Source organism: Xenopus tropicalis, chromosome 6, assembly GCF_000004195.4.
Source record: "Xenopus tropicalis strain Nigerian chromosome 6, UCB_Xtro_10.0, whole genome shotgun sequence".
In the NCBI taxonomy this organism is placed as follows: Eukaryota; Metazoa; Chordata; class Amphibia; order Anura; family Pipidae; genus Xenopus; species Xenopus tropicalis.
Window position 1 is genome coordinate 119,680,517 of NC_030682.2, and position 22,296 is coordinate 119,702,812.

Here is a 22,296-nt window from a genome sequence, read left to right on the forward strand (position 1 = left end):
GATTATATATTTTTTGTATTTAGCAGCTTATATTATATTTGCACTTTCACAAAAATTCACTTTTAAGCTCTTGCCTGTATCTTTATAAGATGGAATTTAAATGGCTGTCTTTTGTCAGGCAGTAGTTGGAATAAATTGACAAGGGACAAACCAAACAAGAAGAGTAATAATTAAGAATAGTAAAATTTCACTTCCCAGTCAAGGAGAGAACTATCTACATTGTAGCCATTGCATTAACAGTGGAACCAAGAAGCTTTAGTGGGCCCTTAAGGCATAAACGTGGGCTTGGGTCTAAAAAGACCTGTTGACTGATGGTGAATCAACATGTTGATTGACAACACTTTATACATGGATTTTGTCATTACTTCTGCTTCTTCTCAGGGTAAGCTGCAGGCAAAGTTCTGGAACCAATTGCTTAGTATAGTCACAGCCTTTGGCACACAGGAGCAGGTATAGGGAGAGATCACTGCTAGCCACTCATGACAATGGGATGTGGCTACCGGGGCTCCAATGTGCCTGGGGTGGCTGGGGTTTTATTTGAGCAGAAGCTGGCATTCAGTGCCTTCTACATCATTTCCCCGCTATGCTTTCAGCTCTTTTATGAGAGTAGAGTCAAATAAGGGTATGTTAAATTGTGTATCAGTAAATAATTTCTACCAGCTTTGTATATATGACTGGTATTAAATGTTAATTGTATTTTCTAAAGAGCACTTGGAGAAACAGTGAAGATTTACAGTCCTGTTAGAGCACTTAGCCTTTTTAATCATTAATAACGAGATCAAGGAGCACTGTGCTGTATAATAAACTCAGCCCCTCTTTCTCTCTTTGGAGAAGGTACAGTTCCTTATAATACTGACTTTCTGAGCTGAGACTGGGGTTCTACCCAGCAGCAAGCGGGGGGCCAGTTGTTTTGGCACTCTATCCTTACCTGTTGTTCTTCTGCATGGGACTGGTTTACACGTAATCTCTGGGTAGGTCCCTTACACAAATCATAGGTTGTATATGGAAATCCTCCATTAGTTCACCAGATCACATTTTATATAGGGATATGTATAAAAAGAAAATGTACTTTGTTGGATAGAATTTCAGTGCATTCTTGGTGCAGATGGTCTCATCCCAACCCTCTTCTCTCTTTTAGTATAAAAACCCTTTACAAAAACTGGGTGTGGCTAATGACCGTGGGCCATGGTTTAATGATATTATGTCGTGACCAGGGGGAAATAGACACTATACTGAGCTGCAATACAAAGTACTGGTTTACAGTTACTCCCTACTGATTTAGCTTAATGAGCTTCACACACAGTTAGGGACTAAGCACAAGCAGGAACAATTAAGGGTATAGTAGCCCTTTAAAGTTGGACATTGTTGCTTTTTTATAATAACACTCTCTATCAGCAAACATAATTCTGTGAGTCCTATAATTCACAGGTAATTAACATTGTCATTGCTTAACATTATATTTCTTTGGGTTTTCATAGCAATTGATTCAGTACTTAAATATGTAATATGTTTATTGATTTAATATCAAGCAGCTCTCTGCAGTCTGTTAAGCACTGCTATTTCCAGTGATTGATTCATTGATGCTAATCACAATAGCTTGTTGACCGGCTAGCTGCTGGTTCATTCCTTTGGCAGAGAGAGCAAGAATCTGATCAGCTGTGTGGCATTTCCAGCAAGACTTAACCCCCAAGGCCACTTCTCCAGTTCCATCCCCATATCATTAACCACCTATGTGTGAGCAGTCTCCAGTCTCCCTGCTTTAATGACTGACACAAGATGCTGTGAGCTGCTCATTCACTTTCATTTAAAATATTTATTCTGCCTGCCCGTTTTGCTTAATTTTTGTCCATATAATTGGATAAATAAACCCAGTTTGCTGAAGATCTGGCAAAAACAAACAAGGCATAGGCTGCTGCGATGCCTGTTTTATTCAGGAGTAACACACAGTTTCGTGCAGCAGTAATAGGAGACTAACTAAAATATTTACACTTTCTGTAAAGGTAGATGCTTTCTGCTTAACCTGCCGAGTGCCTCTGAACTGATCCTTTTGGCCATTTACAACTGATAAAACCATATCATGCAATATAGACTATATCATGCAATTTCTGGAGCAAATATGCATTGAAAATAGAAGCTGCATAGCATGTTGGATGAAAGCAGAATTGCTCCCTCTAGTGATAGAACAGCACATTGCAATATGCAGCCAAACTGCTTTATTATTATTATTATTATTAACATGTATTTATAAAGCGCCAACATATTCCGCAGCGCTGTACAATAAGTGGGTTTCATACATTGGACATACAGAGTAACATATAAAGCAATAAATAACCGATACATGCAGCATAGGAAATCACTAATTATTAGGAAAGACACAGAGCCAGTGTCGGACTGGCCTACCAGGATACCAGGAAAACTACCGGTGGGCCCAGGGATCAGTGGGCCCTCCTGCTCCTAACCATTTGGCCTACTTCATGGTCATTTGCTATTTCTGAATGGGAACAAAGAGGAAGAAGTATAGATGCCAGCATGTAATTAAAAATAGTAGGAGAGTAAAGATGTTAAAGAGATACTGACACCAGAAATAAAACCTTTTTTACATCTATCATAACTTTGTCTATGCATGCTGTTATAATGCTGCTATAATTTTGCCATAAAAATATTTGCCCAATGCCGTTACATTACCTTTCTCATGCCCCATGTTCCCCTATGAGGGGGCTGCCATATTTGTGCAGCAGGAGGCCGTTAGCATTAGAAGCTATAACTGACAGGCTGAGAAGGGACAGTCAGGTTGGCAAAACAGTCAGGTTTAGGAACTTCAGGTAACAATTACTTACAAAAGCAGCCCTATCAGTGAAAAATTATTAACATGACCTATAGGTAACTATTTATGTAGATTCATATTTTTAAAAGTAGTTTTTTCATGTCAGTATCACTTTAAGTGAGGAAAGGAGAAAAAATATTTTGGAGAGTGGGCCCATGGTCTAAGGTTTTCTGCTTGGCCCCTGGGGTTTCAGTCCAACAATGCACAGAGCTCATAATTGATGTGACAAATTAGAAGTGACCCAATCATAAGGATATTGCCTGATGGTGCATATGATTTAACAGCAATGAACTGCATTCATGAGTGTATTGGATTTTATAGTTTCAGCGAGGCTTTTCCATGAAAATGATGTGAGATTTTTACTAAAAATAAAAATCATACCCACCCATTAGCCCTGGTGGCACCTGTCTGCTTCCAGCATGCTTTGGCTGCCATTGCTGTGTCTGTATATGCAGGGTTGGCACGTGTTCCCTGGCATGAAGTGATAAAGGCTCTCAGCAGCCATATACTTATCTCCACAGATTGCCAGTCTGGGCCTGGCTCTACATAGGTGATAATTTGGCATAGTGTGTGCTATGTGCTTGCTGCTGTCACTAGATGTGATGCACTAACACTCACATTAGTCTCCAATAGTGCTGCTTTATTTACCTATAGCATATCATACACACAGTGCTTCTTTCCTTCTGTCCTTTGGGAAACCTCTCACCTCCTATCCCCTAGTATTTCTTCTAGGTCATTTTTAAAAGTTCACTTTTATATTTACTACTAATATGTTATATATTGACTCATTCTTATTTCTCTTATTTATTTGCATCAGTCTGCTTGCAGAATGCAGTTTGCTTTGCTATCTGGTTGACAGGGGCTTCTGACTCCTGCAATCCTAAAGCTTATGCTCTGCATGGCTATATTTCAATTTTTATTGTTATTGTGTTTTTTTGCTCATCTTTCTATACCTTTTCTATCCATCTTCCATTCTGACTTCCAAACTATTACCAAGTTGCTATGGTAATTACAACCCTAGCAACTAGGAAACCTTTGAAATTCCAAAATGTAAAGATTTTGGAGTAATGCACTAATTTCCTCCTGCCATTCAGTCTATTGGTTCAGGCCACGTGGTCATCTTTCATCTTTCCATTCTGCCCAAGAACCATTTGGTTGAGAACTGCCAGCTGTCTTCTGTATACAAAATACAACAATGGTATGACTTCCAGATTACTTCCCAGCAGCCAATTGCAGGATAATCATATATAGCATTTTGTTTAGCAGCTGTACAGGGATATCAGCAGCTATGTGGTTGCTAAGGTCCAATTTACCCTAGCAACTGGGCCATGGTTTAAATGAAAGTCTGGAAGAGGGGCTTAACTGGAAGATAAGGAATAAAAATAACCAAAAACAATCAAAGTGTAGCTTTACGTAGCAATCATTTTGGCTGTCAGGGTCAGTGATCCCCATTTAAAAACACTTAAAAAACCCCAAAAAAGTAGTTACTAAAGTTATTTGTAAATATAATTGCTATTGAAAGCAGAATCTATTTGTTGCTTTTCTGCACTGCTGGTTCTGACTATTGAAAACTAACTATTGAGAACTGATTCCAGCCAGACTCCAGTTCCCACTATACCTCATATCCTTCTACACATGTTAACTGTGAATTAGTTGGCTTCTGCTCTGCAAAGAAAGGAACACACATATATACTGCTTTCAGCAGCAGTTACAAAACTCTATTCCAGAGTTACAGAGTACAGAATGGGAACAGTTGATGACTTGCTGTGTATAGTGCAGCACTGCCGTATAATATACAGGACATGATTACTCTGTACAAGTACATTAGAGGGGATTATAGGCAGTTGGGGGATGTTCTTTTTTCCCATGAAAACAAGCAACGCACCAGAGGCCCCCCCTTTAGATTAGAGGAACGGAGCTTCCATTTGAAGCAGCGTAGGTGGTTTTTCACGGTGAGGGCAGTGAGGCTGTGGAATGCCCTTCCTAGTGATGTGGTAATGGCAGATTCTGTTAATGCCTTTAAGAGGGGCCTGGATGAGTTCTTGATCAATCAGAATATCCAAGGCTATTGTGATACTAATATCTACAGTTAGTATTAGTGGTTGTATATATAGTTTATGTATGTGAGTGTATAGATTGGTAGGTGTGGGTTGTGTGTGCTGGGTTTACTTGGATGGGTTGAACTTGATGGACTCTGGTCTTTTTTCAACCCTATGTAACTATGTAACTATATGTGTGAGGTATCCGTTGTCGTTATTGCAACTTTACAAGTGCAGTTTTACTCTTAACCTTTGTCTTCGCGAGTTCAGTAATGTGAAACATACACACATTCCACTAGGGGGCACTGTAGTCTTTTCTCAGTTAGCAAGCAGTTGCTGAAAATCAATAGCATTCTAAATTGATTAACTGAATAGATTACTGATATCTTTAAATGTGTTTCTCTAGATAATAAATTGACAGAAAGTATTGGAATTTAATCCTGTAGGTTTCCCTTCTAAAATATTCATTTTCAAAAAGAACCTAACTGGGTTATATTGTTATTTGCATTTAGCATTCCAATGTGTGTGGGCTGAATACAATAGAGCAAGGTGGGTCACCCAACAGCATCCAGTAGTATCAGGGTTGCCCCTTTCATTCTGATTTGCATGTGTGTGATTCTGCAAACGGTAAATAGATTAAGAATTTCAGTGATTCTTCCCCATTCTCCCTTTAATCTGTTGCAGACAAAGTAAGAGCTTAGTGTCATTGCTGGCCTCAGATTGTTCCGCTAATAAAACCAGAAGGGACCATGGCAGCTTCACAATGCACTAATTGGATTTAACTATAAAATAATCACGGATGATGCTTTATGAAAAGCCTTTTATTATGGGCATGTGAAAAAGTGTGCCTGATACATTAAGGAGCGACAATTCAGCTAAAAAAAAATCTTCCCAAACGGGTAATTCTCATTCTAATTATGATAAATTATAGTTTTAAGATTTTAGTTCTGGAAACAAGTTGGGACAGGAAAAGAATGGGGGAAAGTATTACGGTATGAAAGAGTCAATTCATCAGAACTAAAAAAAAAAGGCAGAGAATTGCAGAAATGTATTGTTGGAAATTAAAATAAAAAATGACCTTAAACAAGAAGAAACCTGTAAAAGGTAAATGAGTTTCTCAGGGTCTTAGTTAATCATATACATTGAGCCCTTTATGTTGGTAGGGATGAGGGGAAGGGCCTTTACATTTCAGTCATCAAATAACTCTGATCTGGATTTGTGGGAGCCCAAAAGAAAGCAAAAAAGTACAAAGTAGTCCCCAAAGGTGCCACCTACATCAGTGACTTAACCCTTTGGCTGCTGTCTGGCTATCATAGCATCTCAGCATTGCTCTGTTATCCAGAACCTGGACCTGGGGTTTTTTTCCTGGATAAGAGATCTTTCCATAAGTTGGAGTCCATAACTTAAATCTACAAAAAAAATTAATTAAACCCAATATGATTTTGCTACCAGCAGGGCCACATTTGTATATAGGCACCCAAGGGCCCACGCCTAGGGTAACATCTTTAATGGGGGTAGATGCCATTGGCAAAGCCATAGGGGAAAGCGGTGCATTCACAGACTGTATTGCACTTGTGCCAACTGGTAAAGGGGGGAGCACAATTCGTTAAAGATATTAAAAAACATTTACACCTGATTTTATATTCAATTTTCTCATATTTCGTCATTTTCTGTGTTAGCATTGCAAACAACTATGAGGCATCAAAAAGAAAAGAAAACAAGGCAAAAATCATGAGTTACAATGAGTTCTCTAGCAGTAAAATTTGAACATTGAAACATTATGATTACCTTTTATTTTCTGATCAGAGCAATAAAGTATGAATAAAACTAATTGGCAATGGATTATCACTGGGTTAAAATGAGGAGCGCTGATCAGCAATGCAGTAGCCAAGCAGCACCCATACTTTCCCCTCTGTGCTAATGTGTCGGAGTTTCTGGGTTACCTTTCTTCTGCTGTCAGACTCTATTTAACACAGGAAACCTTAGCCCCCAAATTTGCATCTTTATTACCTACAGCAAGGCATATATTTGCTTATCATTGTGCAAATGCTATTCCTTGTGTGTGCTTGTTTCCATACGCCATGGAAGAAAGCCCTCTGAGGAGACAAACAAGAAAAACATTACATTATAAATTATATGTAGCCAGCAGCAAACACAAATGGGCCCGAAGGATCAGTACGTGCAAGAAAAGGCGACAAAGCATTAAGAATAGCAGTGTTCTCTCCTTTCTTTCAGTGTGGTGCAAATGGTAGGTAATGGAATTGTCAGGTTTTAAAGAAGTCTCTCGGCCTTTTATAATGAAACAGACTCTGTCAAAAAGCCAGGTCATTTCAATTGATGGAGCAGCATGGGAAAACGGCCTTGCCAAAAGAGCTCCTTTTTAGCAGCGCTGAGAAGTGGGCACTCAGGATGCATGGTGGTAGGTTACCAAGGTGATGTGGGTAGGGGACTTTCATATAGCAGTGGAGGGCACGGGGCCAGGGGATATCTTATATACTGGGAAAAGAAGACTTCACAAAGACTTTGCTTTGGAAATGTTGGAACTGGAGGAATTATAAATATTTTTAATTTCAGTATTAGGCGTTGTAATATTTTTCCTGATTTTATTTAATAATCATAATTACACATGCCTTGCTTGCTATAAGGGCCTAAGGAACCCCCAGCCCTCTTAGAGTCCTATTAAACCTAATGACATTGGAAGTAAATATTGGGGGTAATTCATTCTTTACAGACCCAGCATTAATAACTGGATTATTACTATTATTGTATGGCTAATGAGTTTGTGCCATTTTGAGTGCATTTTACCCATAATCTCTGGCTTAACTATAGAGGCTCAGATACATAGGGACTTGGACCATGGGGTCTGCTTCCTCTAAAGTTGCAAATAAATTCCCCCTCCTTCAGCAGGTAGCAGGGGATGCAAGGGATGCAGGTAGGTGTGTGGGCAGCAAGCAACCTTGTGCTCTGGGGGGGGGGGGGGGTTGATCCTATGAACTCTCTACTTGACTGCTCTTCCATGGATTACAGAAATTTGGATCCTAGAGTTATGTAACGCCATGTAGCTGCTTTGCAATGTAACATTTGAAGAATGTGGCATAATATGTAACATTTTCCCTTAGTTTTGCCATATTTATATTTTTAGAGGACCTTGATGATCTTCGCATGGAAGGAGTAACCAGCCTGATGCCATCTGGAAGTAAATTTAGCCAAGGAAGAAGTACATACACTACAGAGCCTCAAGCAAAAGTCACATTAAACATCTGCTCAAGGTGTGCAAGGTAAAACGTGTAGATAAGCAAATGCAGATCAAAGCGCACAATAGCAGGAATTATATTTTGTTTCCGTACAGCCCAAGAGGAAAATATTTGTTAGTAGGGGGTAGGGACAGAGTTTATTGGGCACTCTAATCTACCCTGATTTTGAAATGGGGACAACATTTGAATCAGCTGCCCAAAGATACAACCAAACCATCACTGCTTAACTGGGGGGTATCACAGGGGCCATGGGAACACAGACATTTTCTGTGTACCCCATAAATTATAACTTCATATCGCAGGACTTTTTAGCTCCAGATGCCTGCTAGGTAGAAAGGCTACCTTAATGCTAATTATGGGGTGGAGGCCTTAGCCAGGGGGTGTTCTAATGGTTAGAAGCTAAAGGCCTTTTGTACTTTTTTGTACTTTTATTTTCACAAACTCCTTCATACTCCTAACATCTGGAGTATTATTGTTCTGGCCCCAATAGGGACCAAAGTCATGGAGCCTCAACCTGAAGGCAATGTTTCTTCTCCTAAATGTTACTGGAATTCTTGCTACTTTGGTTGAGATTTGAGGTAAACATATATTTGCTGCCCAAAATATTTTGGATCTATATAGCAACTGACTAATAGGTGTTTTTCCATATCCATAACCTCATTTAGTGTTAAGAAGAGTGGGGCCGGATCAAATCTTGGACCACAACAGGGTTTTCAAAAACAAAAAGACTAAAAACTTCTGCAGTAGAAAAAATAGCGTCAAGGTCACAACAAACACAGGAGAAGTAGCATTCATATATAACAATTAATATTACCCCCCCCCCCATGCTGATCAGATGGCAAATATATAAGTTATACAAGGATGGAGAATGTCAAACAGGCATATGGACTTGTTAATTAGGGTTGGAGAGAACAGCATCATTAGTTTACTCACTTTTTCACTTTGGGAAAGTAGTTGAGGAGACAAATGCAGATCAAGGGCCTCCACTGAGCTGTAGTTAAGTAAATCTGGGGATTCTCTATAACTTTCTTAATAGACATAACTTGTCATCAAGGCTCTGTGAGAAAAAGGCTCATTATAAAAAATGATGCAGGCATTTTTTCTATCTTTACACCCAAGGCAAGTTGTATAAAAAATAGTTTATTTACTATTGGATTTCTTAGAGATCTGAGATAAGATCCTTGCAAACCTCAATTCATGCATTTAAAAAAAGGAGGGAAAAAACCATGAATGTGTTGATTGATTATTCCTTAAAGCGGATTAGAATCTGTGCTCAGTGAAGCTTCCCGAAGGCAAGCGATGTGGAGCCTGTGCCTCGGCTAAGCAGGTGTACCGTAGAGCAGCCAGCGCGCTAAGCATAGCCCAAAGAGCAAGCCATTCCGTGTAATTGCCAATCAGTCATCATCTCTTTCCTAAATGGATGTCATCACAATGAGAGTACTGAGCGCTAACCGTCAATGAACACAGAATTACACTGTACAATAGGGTAATTTGTTCACTAAGCCTTTAGATTCCATAGTTATTTGCTCATACCCTATATGTTACATGTCAGGAAATATACATTTTTTTTTCAGATATCAGGTTTCAGATCTGTTTCATGCGTTAAGGTTGTGTGTACCTAAGCTTATTAATAAAAGTGGTGGGGGGTTCTTGTATGTACAACAGACTTTTTTTTTTGTCTGCAGCAGTTTTGAAGCTACAATTCCATAGCAAGCCTAATTCCCCTGGGGTAGCAATATTTTAGGCACCCTCTCAGTGAATCCCAATTGATAAGCTTTTCCCTTTGCCTCTGCTCCTTTTCAGAGGAAAATGCCTAGTCCTAGGAAAGAGAGTATCACAGTGCCATGCCGCCATTGTTTTTCATTCCTCTGCAGACTTAGACCAAGACATGCACAGTTGGGTACAAGTTTGGATTTTACTCCCCTGCACATTCATAAGTCTAAGGGGCAGACTTATCAAAATGTGAGCTTAATACATAAAATCTCACCTATCATATTCATTCCTATGGGATTTTAAGAAGCATGTTTATCAAGTGGTGAACTCTAACTTGCACCCATTGATATATATTATTATTATTATACTTGGCATGTATTTATAAACCGCCAACATATTACGCAGCGCTGTACAATAAGTGGGATTCACACGTTGGATATACAGAGTAGCAAATAAAGCAACCATAACCGATACAAGAGGTGAAGAGGGCTTCTAAAAATCCCATAGGAGGAAATAGAATTTATAGTTTTATATATTAAGCTTTGAACTCACATTTTGATAAATCTATCCCTTAAGTGTAAGATTAGGGATGCCTCAAAAAGGTAAGTAAGATGGTGGCGAGACGCTACTTTTTTTCCCAGGCAGTTTGCATTATGTCCTAAAATGAACTTTTAGCACTGAATTCACTGGGTAGCTCCTAACCTAATGACAGCCCCCATAGGGTTGCCACCTTTTTTATAATAATTTATCAGCAAGGACTGGGGGCAGGTCCACAAGAAGGCTTGTCATTTTGTCATGTCAAGGGGTCATGGCATTTAGAGGGCAGAGTCCTCCTGTGAGATATGGATTGGCTGCGGATTTGGTAAATATAGGAGCTTGGGAGGGGAGAAAGGGGTGGATTAGAGGGGGGCTGGGGTGGATTGAGTAAATCCCTAGTGGGTGTTTTTCCAGCTAGGCTGGGGAAATACTGGCCAAGTGGAAGCCCTAGCCCCCAGTGAATAGGCTATCCTAGTCCTTTAGGGCAGTGCTATGTGTGCAGTGTGGCTTTCACTGATAAAAAATAGCAAGGGGATGTATAAACTTATTTGCTACCAGGGCCTGATAGCTTCTGAATCCACTGGGAGCAAGTCCATCCAACTCCCATGGGAACTGCTAGGCAAAGCTATCACAGTGATCACCATGACCGCCTCCTTCTTCAGTGAGAAGTGAAATGATGGGGCTTGAAGTGGTCACACAATGCAGTACATACTATGCTGTTAAAGGTTTGAATGTTTTATGGAACTGCAGTTTAGCACGATAGCTAGAAGGCTGGTAGTTGGAAAGCACTAAATATATTAATTGGCATAGAACAAAATATGCTACAATAATTGAAATCAGGGTCTGACTCATAATCACTCCCATCTAATCATTTTCACTTGGTGCAGCCAAATAACTCATTATTGTAATGAGAGACTAACAGAGTGAGTCAGTTTGTCCCACCAAGAAATTATAAGCACCAATTTTTTTATAAAAATGTGGAAGATCGATGGCATTTTAAATGAATTTTATTTTGCATTACCTTACAGGAACCTTAAAAGAAAGCAAGGAAAGGGACTAAAGAGCCTTTTTTTGGCCTGGGGGCCAGTGTTCACAATATTACGTTACAGCTAACATATTGCTTGTACTTCTTTTTAGATAAGATAATACTCAAGCAACGGTATTGAATGAAAATATAGTAAGCGCCATCGGAATTCTGTGACATGTTTAATGGCCCTTATACAGGACATGACAAACACAGACTGGGCTCTAAGGAACATTATGCTTTACTCTTTCCTAACCAACCACACATGTAGATTAATAAATATACCCTCGTGAATATTATACATTTTATGAAAGACCCCCAGACTGCATGAAAGTGCTCAGCCTTTACATGGCATAGAAACTACTTGCTGACAATGTTGTTACAATTTACAAAAGTCCATTAACATATTTATTATATACAATGTATATCATTCATGCCTTTAAGCAGTTTTGATAACCCTTTCCTTGTGTTTATGTCTTAGATTGCAAGGAGAAAACCTGGCACAGGGAATAGAAGAGGTAACACAAGACAGACACTCCTCTGAGAAAGCTGGGACAGATACACCTGGTAGGTATTTTATATCATCATGTATATTTATATATCGCTTACTACTTTCCCATGGCTGGAGAATCACAGGTTGGCACCCCAGGCCTATAGCAAGGACTTGTGTCTCTATTAATGGCAGCGTTCAACTTCAATCCCCAGATTCAGAATCAGTAGAGTAGGTCCTTGTATAGTAAAGTGTACAGTCATGCTTTTATATAAATACAGTGAAACCTCAATTTTAAGTACCCTGACTTTTCTGCATTTGACATTGTTTTTGTTGTCCCATCATAATGAATTACAGTGGGTACTTTTCCCTGATTTTACATAATGTTTCCTGGATTTTGCATCAAAATTTTGCCCTGATGTTTCCACAAATGGCTGTTTGTACTCTGTGAATGTTATTATTAGGTTCAAAATACTAACCAGATGCATACCTTGCCATGGTTCTGTCTGTGGTTCTGTCAACCTAATTCCAATTAGTCTGCACCTCATACAGACATGCACCAATCACCTAGTGCTTTAAGTTGTGCATGTGACTCTTCCCCCCCATATGTAATAAAATGCACTTAGTTTGCTTAGGAGCTGTAACCCATAGCAACCAGTAAGATGTTTGCGTTTAAACAGATGACCAGTAAATTCCTGCTGATTGGTTGCTATGGGTTCCATTCACTAAGATCATGTTTTAATTACAAAGATACAAGATCCTAAGCCACATATACATTGCCAAGATTTGTTTTTGTTTATCATTGATAGACCCTCTACCACCAGCACAATGTCAGTGCCCTGGAGTCTTAACTATCCCCTATATGTAAGAAACTGCATAAAGTTTGCCCATTTGCAGTATTCCATACCAACCAATTAGATGTTTGCTTTTAAACAGGTAAATGCTACTTGCTGATAATTAGGTTGATATCAAGTCTATTGATGCTGTTGCACTCTGAACTGATCTTGGATTATTGTGGGTGCTGGGTCAATGATATATAACAATTCACCAGGACCTGCAATTGTAGTCTTTAAATATTGCATCTGTACATCCAATGTTTCAGGCCATATTAGGGCATTTATCAAGGACTTTTTCTCTTTCACTACTATTGGAGTACAGGATCTTCTGAATTGTTAAGATAATAGATTCCTTAATTTTCTAGCATCTGTCAGTTTTCTGTTTCAGGATTTTAACTCTCCTTTCATGGGAACTAATGGGCAGTAGTAATGAGCAGAATTATTCACCAGGCATGGATTCGCAGTGAGTTTCCGCATTTTGCCATTGGCGGATTATTTCACAAAATGGGTGGAAAAATTTGTGTGCTAATTTTTCGGCATAGCGAATTGGGACAGATTCGCTCATCACTAATGGGCAGGGCTGTCTCAGCTACTCAATTTCCCCTTTCTTAATAGGGTCCTGAAATAATGTCACCTCTATTGGTCAACTAAAAATTATATGTACCTGGTTATAGAGTTAAGACCATAGACACACGCACAACCACACAAATAGCGCAGAGGCAATATTATATATTAAGTATATACATGCACAGGGCAATTTATTTAACATATCTTTTTTTTTTATAACTTTTAAAGCTGATTTTTCAGGTGAAAAAGTCCATTTTTGGCAGGTGTCAATACCACAAAAAGCAGAAAATTCTGTTGTGAATCAGCACTGCCTTGACTCACCCAAGGGAATAGTTCTGTGGGACTGGGCATTCATGCCTAGGCATGGCAGTGTGAATTTTGAAGGGGCGACATTGCCACAGTTTTTGTCTTTTATGCTAAACTTCCAAAGAAGCCCATTAGCCTGGCAGGAATTCCAAAGAACACAAAGAAGTAAAAGAAAATGCATCTGCCCTGTTGCTATAAAGAACTTGACACACGGTGCAAAATGTTTGGCTAATTTGTTATTTTTTTTGTCCCCCAAGCGGGTGAATCATTGCTCTGTGCATGAGGCCCAACACATTTATGCACAATTACGGAGCAATTACCATTCACTTGTATTGGTGTTAATTCCCTTGTATGAAAAACCTTGTTGGAAGAGATTGTTCAATGGCCCCTGCATGTGAGGGGTCATCAATATGAAAATACTTTAGATCTTTGGGTTTCCCTCTCTTTGATAAATGAGCAAAATCCTAAAAATTGTTACCACCAATTCCCATACCAGATTTTCCATGTGAAAGTTCAATATTATATATGAATTTATTATTTTTGCTCAAATAAGAACATTTTGGGCAAATTTGCAAACACTATTTTGAAAATACCAAAAGAAAAATGGGGGTCTTTCATTTTTATAACATTTGACACCATATAGAAAATATGTCCAAATGGTTCTAGTGTTGCCTTTAACTTGCTAAGTGGCTGCAAAAGATATTCAGTTTGAAGAGCTGCCCAGAGACCTCTGAGTGGTGAAAGCGACCATTCAGCGAGCATTAAACTCCACATAGGATGGTAAAGAAAAAGAAAAATATTTACCGTGTGCCAGAATGCCAATTTTGTAATTTTACGAGGTATAAACTATTCCCTTGTTACTACTGAAACTTCATCCGTATAACTCGCAATTTTCTGTCCGTAATTGTTCAGCGCTTGCTGCACCTGGTGGCTAGATGGTTGAGGCACCAGGAAAATGTCGTTCTGGGTTAAAAAAAAAAAGCAGGAACTTTTTTTGGGAATATTTTGGACTGCTAAAAAATTGACATTGCTGTAAAAGAGACTTGGAGTGAAAAGTCTTGGCTTTCTAGAAGTATTTTGGTTCCATACATATGGCCAGTGGTTAATCACTCAAAATCATCTGGACATGCCCTGTTATGTAAACTGCTTCTCATGCCAGCAGAAATATTTTAGCAATGACATGAAATGTTCTTGAAATGATAAAATTTCATTGAAACTGAGGGCTGTGGTCCTAGTACCTTGAGGATGTGGTCAATATCAACTTGCAACATTGATAAATTTGGCACCACTGTCTTGTTTTCATCATGACAAAATAACTCATAGCCCATTAGGATACCCGCTTTAAAAATCCGTTCAGCGGCAGACGAGACGTTAAACACACTACCCAGGTAACATAAAACCCGCCGTGAGACATATTTCTGCAGTCCTGGCAAGCGAGGCGGAGGTTTACATATTTCCAGAGATTAATTATTCTAGAGTAATTACACGAACATGAAACTGTTATTTTGTGTCTCCTCGTAACAGCCGCATTGCCTGCAGCAGAAACATTAATGGAGGATGATGAAGAATTTGAGAGCGCGTCTCAAGTGACAGGACCTGTGAGTAGATAGAATTGCTTTTGGCTTTACAAATCTCTGGGAAAAAATTCATGACACTGAAGTTGCATAGGAAACCTAAGTGACAGAAACACGACTGATAAAATCTTGAGACAAAGTAATTACTTGTCTTTATGTGAAATTAAACCAATTGCTTTTTTGCAGTTTTCTAACAGTTTGAACTATTTCATGTTGGTATGTAAGTCATGTTGCTTGTTCATAGTTCTTTTATAATGTACTGTAAATAAGAGGGCTATCTGGTACACAATTTATAGTGAGACATCAGCCCTGCCATCATGTATAGACCATGGTCTCTAAAATCAATGTTTATCCATAACAAACCCAGAACTTGCATTTTTGGAAAAGGTGGCACCCCTACGTGCCTACATGCATGAAACCACTGTGTTTTTTCCTAAAAGAAGCACTGGCCTGGGGAACAAACCTCACTACTGAATTCACTTAGGGGGTGCCTAACATATTGGGCACTGATTGGATCCCAACTACAGACCAGTTTGTTTCCCTACGAGGATGATTTCCTTGTTCTTTAATGCAAGAGTATATAATATGTGTCATTAAACAACATAATGGGGACACCAAAGGACTAAAGACATGTTTTACTAGAGCAAACCTGAATGTGCGCTGGTGTAGCAGTCACAATGTTTGTAGTGCTTGGGATAGGAAAATACACTGTAAAGCTGTTCATACATTTGGAGGCAGATTTATCAACATTTGGATTCTAGTGGTTTCAAAGTTTTTGAAAACCACAGCTAAAGTTATTTCCACCAAAACCATACATGTCTAGTCATTTATTAAAATAATCGAAAGAAAAAGCATGAACAAATTAAAATGCGGAATGAAAACATAAAGAACATGAAAACCAACAGAAATTTTAAACCTGCCTAATCAAGGTTGCGCTAATTTTCAGCCGGATAGGCCTGTTGCAGGGCCCCATACATGGGCCAATAATCTACTGACTCAGTCCAGGAGAAAATTGGTACCTTCCCATATATGGCCTCCTTCATGCATATCTACTGTTGAGAGTGTATGTGCAAAGCAGTCTGGCATTGACAGCTTCCCGTGATGAGCAACAGCTCTCTATATATTCCTTGCAAGGCTGCGGCGCATTGATCCATGGAACACTGTGTGCCGCACATGCTCACATGTGTATATATGAGTGTATATGAGTGTATATGGGTGTATATGAGTGTATATGAGTGTATATGGGTGTATATGAGTGTATATGGGTATATATGGGTGGATATGGGTACAACATTCCTTTATATTAGATTGTACCGAGTCAATCAGTGTCGGCAGAGTGTGTTAATCTTCATACAGCATGACTGCAGCTCTCTTTTATTCTATCCCCTTTTGTTGGGTGTATCACAAGGATTCCAAAAAAAAAAACCATATGAATGGCAGTTATTAAGTAACATGGTGTAATATTCTTAAACTTGCTGAAACACCATTGGGCTGTGAATCACTCAACAGTATTATCCAGTGCCTCCGAAAGGTGCGTCACTTCGAATACCAGAAGATGGATTGAGAGTTTGAAGTGGGTGCCAAAACCAATATTAAAACTCACACCCAGTGAGTCTAACTACTCGCCAGATGTAGCGAATGAAATAGGCCAAATCCAATGAAATCTCAGTGTAAATATTCTTATATAAAACACAAGAGGAAGAAATATAGATGTATACAATATAGACATTTATTTAAAATAAATCAGGCCTAAGAAGCTTCTTACAGGATGTTAGAAGATAATACAACATTGTATGATCAAGAGCTATATGCATTGCTTGTGGTATTCTCCACATTCACCATTATAAACTTAAGTTTAAAACCAAACATAGATGTAAAAGCTTTCATCCAGTAAAATAAACATGGTAACAAAATAGTTAAAACTCAGTTAGACTGCTATAGAGAAAATGTAGTTGCAAACTATTCATTTAACAAATCCAATAGGTTTCTCTCTTTCTCAGCTTGATGTTGCAGTCCCCTCCTTTATTTTAACTCTGAGAGATCTGCTCCAGTCCTAAATAAAATAAACCTTTTGGTTGCTTATTGAGAAACTCTTTAAGATGTGCTGTGGTTCATTTTAGCAGCCACTCTGGTACCCACTGACCTGATGGTATCCTCAGTTTGTGTATACATGCCTTGTGGCTGCCATTTGTTTCTGTTATTGAGGCAGGATAATGGTTTGGGGGCTGTTTATCCATGGTTTGGGTTAGAGCCGCTGGTTCCAGTGAAAGCAAACCTTAATGCTACCGTTTAAAATAAGAATCTGTTATAGCAGCAAAAGGAGGGTCAGCTTCCTATTCATTGCCTTAGTTTTAGGATACATAGGGTAATATAATGAATTGACTTTTTAGTTAACATAAGAATGAAAAGATCTCTCAAGGTCTAGGGCCCCATTTACTAATGCTCATATTTTTTCGTTTGTAGCACTAAAAATTGTGAATTTTACTAAAAATGCAATTTATTAATTGAAAAAAAAACACAAATGGCCAAAACTACCCCATCTAAGGCCATGTAGAAGCCAATGGGAGCTGTTCTAGGCAATTTGTAACAATCTTTATTTTATTTGTGGTTTTAGAGGTTTTCGGGGGTTTTTTCCTTTATAAATTTTTGCTCTGCATTTTAATTAATTTGTGCTTTTTATATTCTGATCTTTTAGTTGAAATTAGTTCATTTGTATTTTCAAACACCTGATAAACGTGCCTCCATGGTTATCAGTATAGTGTTGAACTTAATTGAAATTTTCAATATAAATTGGTAAATTGGGACAGAATTAGATTAGTAATTGTGTTTTGCACAACGATTAAAGATGCCCGTGCATTTGCTCTGCCGTTACTAGCAGCTCAGTGGCAGCAAACCAGACATTGACTTAAGCTAATTAACGAGACGAGTCCCTAAATGGTTTAAAGCAAATACTCTTGTAGGATTATACAAAGAAGCTGTAGAGTGCCATTATATAGTAGCTAGGTGCCCTGCCGCACACATGGGAGCATACAATTATCTGGGAATTGTTATTAGTACACAGCGTTTGATGTCTGAAGGGATGTCTGGGTTTATGCAATATTTAAAGGTGTTCTAACTCAGATAATTTGCTAATGATACCCTAAGTAGTGCCCTTCACAGCATAATGGACGTTTTCTCTGGAACAATGCGTTTGATGCCTGTAGGACACACAGCTCACATACAGAGGACAGTGATTGTGGGAACTGGTACTTATAAGAAAAGTTTCATTGAATAGTTCAGCAGGGTGAGTGGGTTAATGCTAGAACAGCAATTGATGATTAGATCTCCTGGGATTTTCTCATGACTCCCGGTGACCTGAAACAAGTTACTTTCCTTCTGCTGTGCCTCCTGCAATTAAACCATTGTGTTGGAACCAACCAGAGCATGCAGAGCACCCATGGGGTGGTTGGAAAATGGCGTGTTAGTTAAGTAATGGTTGGGAAAAATAATTCTAAATTTTAAAAGAATCTTAATTTTAATGATAACTAAGGGATTTATATGGGCAGTAATGCTTCAAATTCCTATTGTCCAATTATTGTTGGGTTTAGTTGGGTTCTTCTCTTTGATCATTTAATGTTCTTGTAAGAAATCATTATGTACCAGAATGTACCAGAATTTACAAACTTTCCAAAGTGCAAAGTGCAACAACTGACGCAAATAACTATGTTTTTTTACCCACAATGCATTTTCCCCCAGAATTCCAATGTCATTATTGGCTTATGGTATTTATGTGCAGTTAGTTGCGTGTGTGTGTGTAGGACAACTGAACATAATTATAAACTCAAATACCACTCTAAGTTAGTAAAAAATGTACAAATTTATTTCAGTCCATTAAACGCGTTTCATGCTTTCCCAGTACTTAATCATAGGCGTGTGTGTTTGTATAGGCAGAGCCCACTGTGGTGACCATAAGATTAGCGACAGGTCAAGGCTGGTGTTAATCCCAGGGTTCCTTTGTGTCTAACATTTCTGGTGTTGCTAACATAGGATTTACTAAATCATTATAGGAAAGTAAGAATAGTCTGAAATGTCGTTTTCATGAAACTTACAATTGTCTAAAATATAATTCTCAAGCAAGGTCTTGGAACCTGTGGGTATGGCTCTGCACTGACATACAGGGGCTTTTCTGTGTCCTTAAATGCTACATTTTGAAATTACTATTAATGTGATAAACATGTCCTGCCGTGATGTACAATAGACTGATGAGTTCATGCCAAGCTGTTGTTTTATAGAGGATCTCTCTGATGAGATGGTTAGTGAGGAGCTTTTGAGTTGCTGTCCAATCAGCTTGTTAGCATCTGTGTGTTACTTAAGGGCAACAGTAGATAGGCCATGTTGTTGTATACAAAGAATCACCAGTATGGCAATCAAATTGCCTGAAAATACATTTATTGAAGATAATGGGAATCGGGACATTAAGATATGCCTTCCCCTATTTCAGTATATTCACCTATATCAAACTCATTGGGCATTTACTGAAGTTCATTTTTTTTGTTTTTGATGATTTGTTTTTTGTGCAAAAATACAATTTTGTTGCAACCCCTGCCCCCCTCCATTTTTTCCCATTTATTATGTGACAAAACTGCGCAAATCCGAAGGAAAAAAAGCGAGAGCATGTAGTAGCAGATGCCCTTTCTTTGCTTCAAGCTTTTTGAGATTTCATTTGTGAGACAAAATGATTTGCTCAAAAATAGTTGCGTTTTTCATGGTTTTTCTGAATTTATTTTTTTTTTGTTCGTGCTTTTTTAAAAGGCTGTTTTAATAGATCATTTGGCATTCATCATTTTAGAGAATATGAGTTTTTTTGTGGTTTCAAAAACCTCTGAAACCACAACAATGAGAATTTTGATAAATAGACCTTCCCATTTTACTTTCCAAGGATAAAACATCCAATCAGTTACCCTTTTAGTGGCTCCACTGGGTCACGTAACTGTAGCTGGGAACGGGGGGGGGGGGGGGGCCACAACACAGAGCTGGCCCCTGCTCCTGTATAAAAAAAACAGGAACCATTTGGGCCAATTGTAACCTTGAAACAAGTTGCAGGTAAACTTAGTCCTGTGAAAAATGTATAATGAAGTGGTAGAATTCTTACGGAAATCAGATGAAAGTGAGTGTAGGACTGGCCAGAACAGGGGTGGCTTTGATGTAGCTGGCCATGTTGTTTCTGTACTTACAGTCATGTTTGGACCATATATTTCATGCCTGCAATCCCCTATCCACTAGGGTGGGAGATTTAAGCTATGAGGTGAGACTGTCGAGGTTGGGGTTGTTTTCTCTGGAAAAGAGGCGCTTGCGAGGGGACATGATTACTCTGTACAAGTACATTAGAGGGGATTATAGGCAGATGGGGGATGTTCTTTTTTCCCATAAAAACAATCAACGCACCAGAGGTCACACCTTTAGATTAGAGGAAAGGAGCTTCCATTTGAAGCAGCGTAGGAGGTTTTTCACGGTGAGGGCAGTGAGGTTGGGGAATGCCCTTCCTAGAGATGTGGTAATGGCAGATTCTGTTAATGCCTTTAAGAGGGGCTTGGATACGTTTTTAAACAAGCAGAATATCCAAAGCTATTGTGATACTAATATCTACAGTTAGGGGCTGATTTACTAATCCACGAACAGTCCGAAGGCGTCCGAATGCGTTTTTTTCATAATGATCGTATTTTGCGATTTTTTCGGAAATTCTCGCGACTTTTTCGTAGCCATTACGAATGTTTCGCAAAATGTTGCGAAAAGTCGCTACTTTTTCGCAGCTTTCGCGCCAAGTACGAAAGTTTTGGATTCATTCAAGCTTCAGTATGGTGACTTTTCTTGGGCCAGGTTGGAGCTGCAGAGTGCCATTGAGCCCTATGGGAGACTTTCCTTGGGCCAGGTTGGAGCTGCAGAGTGCCATTGTCCCCTATGGGAGACTTTCTTTGGGCCGGGTTGGAGCTGCAGAGTGCCATTGAGCCCTATGGGAGACTTTCCTTGGGCCAGGTTGGAGCTGCAGAGTGCCATTGAGCCCTATGGGAGACTTTCCTTGGGCCAGGTTGGAGCTGCAGAGTGCCATTGAGCCCTATGGGAGACTTTCCTTGGGCCGGGTTGGAGCTGCAGAGTGCCATTGAGCCCCATGGGAGGCTTTCCTTGGGCCAGGTTGGAGCTGCAGAGTGCCATTGAGCCCCATGGGAGACTTTCCTTGGGCCGGGTTGGAGCTGCAGAGTGCCATTGAGCCCTATGGGAGACTTTCCTTGGGCCAGGTTGGAGCTGCAGAGTGCCATTGAGCCCTATGGGAGACTTTCCTTGGGCCAGGTTGGAGCTGCAGAGTGCCATTGAGCCCTATGGGAGGCTTTCCTTGGGCCGGGTTGGAGCTGCAGAGTGCCATTGAGCCCTATGGGAGACTTTTCTTGGGCCGGGTTGGAGCAGCAGAGTGCCATTGAGCCCTATGGGAGACTTTCTTGGGCCAGGTTGGAGCAGCAGAGTGCCATTGAGCCCTATGGGAGACTTTCCTTGGGCCGGGTTGGAGCTGCAGAGTGCCATTGAGCCCTATGGGAGACTTTCCTTGGGCCGGGTTGGAGCTGCAGCGTGCCATTGAGCCCTATGGGAGACTTTCCTTGGGCCGGGTTGGAGCTGCAGAGTGCCATTGAGCCCTATGGGAGACTTTCCTTGGGCCGGGTTGGAGCTGCAGAGTGCCATTGAGCCCTATGGGAGACTTTCCTTGGGCCGGGTTGGAGTTGCAGAGTGCCATTGAGCCCTATGGGAGACTTTCCTTGGGCCAGGTTGGAGCTGCAGAGTGCCATTGAGTCCTATGGGAGACTTTCCTTGGGCCAGGTTGGAGCTGCAGAGTGCCATTGAGCCCTATGGGAGACTTTCCTTGGGCCAGGTTGGAGCTGCAGGGTGCCATCGAGTCCTATGAGAGGCTTCCAAAATCATGCTAAGTCTGAAAGTTTCGGCCGGCGCTTACGAGCGCTCAATACGAAAAAGTCGCGTCAAGATACAAGCAAATCGTAATGGCCACGAAAAAGTCGCGACTTTTCGCGCAAGTCGAAATGGTTATGAAAAAGTTGCGACAATTTACGAAAAGTTGTAACGGCGACGAAAAAATAGCAAAAAATACGAA

General features: G+C 39.8%; 1 protein-coding gene across 2 annotated transcripts in view; it reads left to right on the plus strand.

The window, feature by feature from the left end:
* c8orf34 (chromosome 8 open reading frame 34) overlaps positions 1-22,296 on the plus strand; it is a 118,046-nt gene that overhangs the window by 57,806 nt on the left and 37,944 nt on the right. Inside the window, exons 8-10 of one of the 2 annotated variants that reach the window (XM_004915169.4) lie at positions 8,006-8,132; positions 11,873-11,958; positions 15,115-15,188. In XM_004915169.4, the coding sequence (XP_004915226.1) occupies positions 8,006-8,132; positions 11,873-11,958; positions 15,115-15,188 (287 nt within the window). Of the gene's footprint in view, positions 1-8,005; positions 8,142-11,872; positions 11,959-15,114; positions 15,189-22,296 lie in introns of both variants that reach the window. The other variant, XM_002935323.5, reaches the window with a different exon arrangement.